Source organism: Cystoisospora suis (genome assembly GCF_002600585.1).
Source record: "Cystoisospora suis strain Wien I chromosome Unknown contig_2844, whole genome shotgun sequence".
NCBI classification, from domain to species: domain Eukaryota; phylum Apicomplexa; class Conoidasida; order Eucoccidiorida; family Sarcocystidae; genus Cystoisospora; species Cystoisospora suis.
In genome coordinates, this window is record NW_027155640.1 from 1,201 (window position 1) to 7,176 (window position 5,976).

The window sequence follows — 5,976 nt, forward strand, 5'->3', positions numbered from 1 at the left end:
CTTCCTTTTCTTTAACGGGCTAGCAACGTGGTAATAAGGGGCCGAAGAGATGGATCAGTAGGGGAAGTCGATCTTGTTTCTCGAAAGAAGCCCCTCATTCCTTCCCTCCTCTTTCGAATGTAAACATAAGGATGAATCTAGATCTCTTCTCTCATTTACTGTTCCAGTTTACTACAGAGAAAGGAAGAATAGGAAAGAAACATCTCTTAAGTTCAACCGACTACATAAGGAACTCCTAGTAGATCGTAGCCCCTACCGCATGATTAGGAAAGCTTCATTCATTCTTTCATCCTGGCTGTACATACACCTCAAAGAGAAGGGGGAGCTTTCTTTCTTCACTTTATAGGAGGACAACGGAGATACCTGTCATCTTATCAGGGGATTCTTTCTCACTCTTTCTTTCTTTCTTTCATTCTTCTTGCCTTCACTTTCGAGCTTTATCATTCATTCCAGAGAGTGGAGAATGTCTGGGTTGTTAGGAGAGAGGTCGATCTCCCGGCAGATTCTTGTCCGTCTGAATCTCCACATCCCCCGATGCTTTACAAAAGAGAAAGACAAAACGCAAAACTGAGCTAGCTCGATCGCAGACAATTAGAAACAAAAAGGGAGACAAGAAATAAAGAAAGAAAAGAAGAAGAGAAAGAAGAAAAAGAAGAAAGAGAGGTTTCTTTCGCTACGCCTACGGCTTATAGACGCAGAAGCATCAGAACGCCAAGAGGAGCAGGCGCTCGCATGCAATCAAACAAACACTCCCCCCCCTAATATAGACACATACACTTATATATATAGACACATACACTTATATATATATATATATATATACATCCATATAGTATAGAGACAACCTATATCTACAGATATACATACTATACGTGAACACACTGTATATATATACATATATATGACATTATGTATACGTACAAAGTTCCATACATATACAATGGTACATATGTATAGAATCCAGGTATATATGCAATCAAGAGATATAGAAAGAAAGAAACGTAGAGAAAAAGAACATATGGAGAGACAGAGAAGTGGCCCGGTGCGTGTCACGAATGTAGTTCATTGCTGCGGGTTTGTCTCTCTAGACTAACAGGAGAGACAGGAGTGTCTCCGAGCTCTTTCTGTTGTCTATCAAGGATGAAAGACAGACACTCTTCTTAAATCTCCTCGACATACTAGACAGCTACAAAGAATCCCCCCATGACTCTTCATTCCCTCCAGTGATAGATACATCATACCACCTCCCTTTTCCTCTCCTTTCTTCTTCTTCATCTTCACCTTCTTCTCTCTCATCATCCTATCCTCTTCAGCAGTTCCTTCTTGAAGATCTCCTTTTCGGTCCTCTGTCGAGACGCTCTCGTTCAAAGGCTGGTCGAGACGCTCTTCATTCTCTCCTAGATGAAGGTCTCCGTCTTCGCTAGCTCCTTCTTCCGCGAAAGAAGAGTTCATTATCTTTTTGCTCTTCTTCACCTCTACATCGCCTTCACATCTCGACGGTAGCTTCAAACACACACTCCTCCTATCCCCCGGAGATGTTTCAAATCGATGGTCATCCTCATTATTATCGACTGAATGTCGATTCTCACCTGAGTGTCGATTGTCGTCATCACCATGATGGGAGTGTCGATGATCATGACATTCAAATTGAATCGATCCTTGATAGTGACCACATAGAAGACATGTGTAGATATAAATGGCTTTGAGACGCAAAGCCACCTTCTCATCTTCCTCCTCACATCTTCTTTCAAGCGAAGAAACTCTTTCAGAATGAGAGCAATTCTGTCTATCAGATCTGACATTATCATCATCATCATCCTTTTTCATATTGCAAGTAAAGAGACCCTTCCTAGTCTCGTCATGCTTATCGAGCTTCTTGTCTTGATCATCTTCATCCAGACTCCTTCGGGCGCTCGAGCCTAGGATCTCTTCTAGTCTCTTTAGGAGAATCTCGTAGAAAGACTCTTCATCTATCTTGACATAGGATGAGAGCACTTCTCTTCGACACGGCTGTCTCCTTCTTAGGTATCCTATGGAGAAGCATCTACTACCCCATGCTGTTCTTTCTTCTTTATCTTGATAGCAAGAAGCCAAGAGAAGAGACAGTGAAGGGCTCGGCATTAGAAGAGAAGTCTTCCTATCGATCGTCGGGCTAGCACCGCATCTCTTAACGGTAGAGGGGCATGTTTGAAGGACTGATGATGAGAAGATAGCTCGATGGCTAGCGATGCATCGATGGTTAGTATGTCTACTGTATGCATGGCTAGTTGCATGTCTACTCATTGGTAGAACACCATCAGCATCATCATCGCCGTTAGGGGGTAGTAGACCCTTTGTATGAAGAAAGAGATTGGATGATAAGATAGAGAGAGCAATGCTATGAGACGAAGATGAAGAAGGAAGATGTGAACGGCCTAAAGACATAAGATAGACGAGTCGTTGAAGATAGAGAAGTTCCTCTGCTTCGTGCATGCCATCGAAGAAACTTGATAGACATTCCTCTAGTATAGCGCAACGATGAAAAGGAGAAGAATGATGAGACAACATCTTTCCGGTATCTCGCCTCGCTCTTCTTCTTCTTCTGGTGCTCGTCATTCCTTCGATCTTCTCTCCTGCTCGTACTGCTACTATTGCATCATCATTCTTCTCTTTAAGCCTCTCACTACACACACTCCCGCCTTCTTCTTCTTCTCCTTCTTCTTCTTCTTGTAGTAGTAGTAACGTGTCTTTGACTCTCTTCAGCGTCTCTGATGGAACAAGGAGGGAAGATGGGAAGACTTTTTCTCCTAGTTCTTTTACTCTCATCCACCTCTCTATAAGAGATCTCTTCTCTAAAGGAATCTTTCCCTCTTTGCTGACACCTGCCCCCGGATCTGCTGAAGAATAAGAAGATACTTTACGAGACTTTTCTTCTTCTTCTTTTTCTTCTTCTTTCTTATCATGAAGATAGAGAGGACTCTTCCTCTCTAGAAGAGAGGTCGTTCCTCGAGAGAAATGATAGGAATCCTCTTTCATCCTAGGGGCCAGAGAAGGGAGAAGAGAGAGACTATCGGAAAGAGAAGAACAAGAGATAGCAAGACGGTCTAAAGACATTAAGACTTCCTTAACTCTCTCGTCATTTCTCTCTCGGGCTTCTGACGGGAAAGAAGAAAAAAGAAGAAAATTCTCATCGATCCAGACAAGTAAAAGCCCCAAGAGACAGTAATCTCTTATGGATGATGTCCTTCCCTCTCTTCTCTCTTCTTTTCGATCTTCTTCCTCTTCATGATCTTGTCTGTTTGCATGCTTTCTTCTTGGGTCCTCTTCATCCTGGACAACCTGAGAAGTCTGGAAATGAGAAGGGGAAGAATCTCTTCTCTCCCCTTGAAGCACCTCCATCTCTTCTCTCTCTTTATCAGCTCTCTCTCTCTCATTCTCGCCTCTAAGCAGAGAAGAAGAACAAGAGAAGAAAGATTTTGCTAAAGTTTGAGAGAAGAGATCGATGAAGAAAGAAAGAGAGGAGTCTGTGTCTACATATGGGGAAATCTTTTCACGATGAAGACAAGGATGAGAAGGACGTAGAGTCAAAGACTTCTCTGCTTTCTTTCTCTGGAGAAGGTTCGTAACTTTCTTTATCAGACAGGTAGAAAGTAAAGATTCTCTTATGTACTTTCTATATTGTTTCGAGGAAGACGAGAGGTCTTTCTCCTCGTTCTCCCGAAAATGATGCCTTCTATGAAGGGAAGACGGTGTATGGAGAGATTTTTTCTTCATCTTCTTCATCCACACTTTAGATCTTTTCTTGTTCTTCTTCTTCTTATCTACACCAAAGAAATCTTCCTCTTCTTCCTCTTCTTCTTCTTCTTCGTCTTCTTCGTCTTCTTCTTCTTGTTGGTCACTAGGATCATCACTTTCTTCTTCTTCTTCGCTTTGCTTCTTTCCTTTTCTTCTATCATTTCTTTCTCTCTTGTCATCCTCCTCACTAGAGAGATACAACTCATCTTCTGTCTCTTCTTCTAGAGATCGACAAGAGCTCCCGACTGTACATACACTACTTCCACTCCTACTACTACTACTATTACTAGTGTCACTTGCGATAAGATCTTCTTCCTCTTCTCCGTCGCTGTCCTCGATCTTCCTTGAAGAGAGAGACTGTCTGTCATACGTCCTGTCTCTCATCTTCTTCTTCTTTCTTTCATCTTGGTATCCCTCTATCGTATGTTCACCTATCCCTCTATTCCCACCTTTTCTCATCTCTTTCACAGAAGAAGAAGAAGAATCGAACTCTCCATCATCTAGCTCTCCTTCCTCATAGAGAATTTCGGAGCTTGTCCTTCTTCTTGTTCTTCCTCCTCTTCTGCTTCTGCTTTTTATTTCGTGCATATGCTTCATTCTCTGTCCTATCCGGCTCCTTTTCTTCGCTTCTTCATCTGAACTTCTCTGTAAGGGCGTGCGCCCATGTAGAAGATACCTCCATTCCCACAGAGAAGGAGATTCGACACAAGCTAAAGACAGAGACCTCACGATGAAGGGCCGTTCTATAGAAGATCTTTCTCCTCTTCTCGCCACTCCGAGAAGGAGGTCTTCTACGGGTAGAGGCTTGTTCACATCATGACCACCTTCTCTAGTCTCGGTAGTATCAAGAGAGGTCTGCTTCTTGTTCTCCTCCTCCTTCTCATTCACTCTCTCAGGGAGGCTCTTCTTCTTTCTTAACTCATCATCCCCCTTGTCTCCATCCACATCTATCTCAGCGTCATACACCATCTTTCTCTCTTCTTCTTCTTCTTGCCTTCTTCTTCTTCTTTGTCGATGAAGAGAGGCGTGGGTCGTTTGTAAGAGGCGAGGGAGGAGAGAAGAGACGATGCTAGTGTGGGGAGAAGAGAGGAGTTGAAGAAGAGAAGCTTCGGTCACAAGTCTGAGAGATGCCGTCTGACCTCTCCAGACATGTAGAAGCAATTCTACAGGGGAGATTAGCATAGAGAGATTCGCTACAGATAAATGAAGATAGGAATGTTCATGCAGAGTTAAAGAAAAGAGAAGACACCCCGACGAAGAGCTCGAAACAGCTGCACGCACAACGCAGGAGAAAGAGGTGGAAAAAGAAAAGGAAAGAAAAGAGACAAAAGAAAAGAAAAGAGAAAGATCAAGAGGAGAGGAATCGAATGTGTTTCTTGTTCTTCTTCTCATTCCTATCCGACGTGACGGGGGTGTACATACACCGCCATGAGTGAAGTGGAAAGAGAGAAACATGTAAGGGCAGAAGCGGAGCTCGTAAGACAAACACAACTCTCTCTTCCTTCTCTCTAGAAATGAATCCTCCTGTCTATCTATCTTTAATCTATCTATCTACCTGTCTGTCTCCAGCTTTGTATTTAAGTTCGATAGACACGGGCAAGACGAAGACGTACTTTACTTTCAGGAAGAGAGACTTCTTCGTCTTCTTTCTCTTCAAAGTACTAAGGAGAAGAAGAAGAACGGGGCATCTCGCTCCGGCCTTGGTCTTCTTACCCCCACTATCTCTATATGGAGATTGCGCGGCTACTCGCTTCAATCAGCTCTATTCTCACACACACACATTCCACGCGTCGCCCTAGTCTCCGTACTTTCTCGAAACGTCTCTAGATACGTATCTCCCTTCTTTCCCTAGAGAAGTATGTATCTATGAAGCTTACATATATATGCATGGATCTGTTAACATAGACACATAGAATAAGGAGGGACGTCCTATACCACTCCGACCACGACATACTAGCCAGTCTATCCTTAATTTTATCTATCCTTAGCCTATCTACCTGTTCTTTTCATATTTGCCTGTGTCTAACCTATCTATCTATCTTTAGCCTATGTCTCTATCTTTCTTCAAGATCTTTATCCATCTCTTTATCTATCTGTCTGTCTATCTACAACTCTATCTATCTATCTTTGATCTATCTACCTATCTGTATGTATGTATTTATGTATGTATGTATTTATGTATGTATGTATGTGTGCCTATGT

At 42.6% G+C, this 5,976-nt stretch overlaps 1 protein-coding gene across 1 annotated transcript; it reads right to left on the reverse strand.

Moving 5' to 3' along the window:
* Positions 1 to 913: 913 nt before the first annotated feature.
* Positions 914 to 5,037, reverse strand: CSUI_005838 (uncharacterized protein). Its single transcript, XM_068066006.1, has one exon. It carries the CDS (start codon positions 4,954 to 4,956, stop codon positions 1,135 to 1,137), a length of 3,822 nt encoding a protein of 1,273 aa, XP_067922018.1. The 5' UTR covers positions 4,957 to 5,037; the 3' UTR covers positions 914 to 1,134.
* Positions 5,038 to 5,976: the final 939 nt, after the last annotated feature.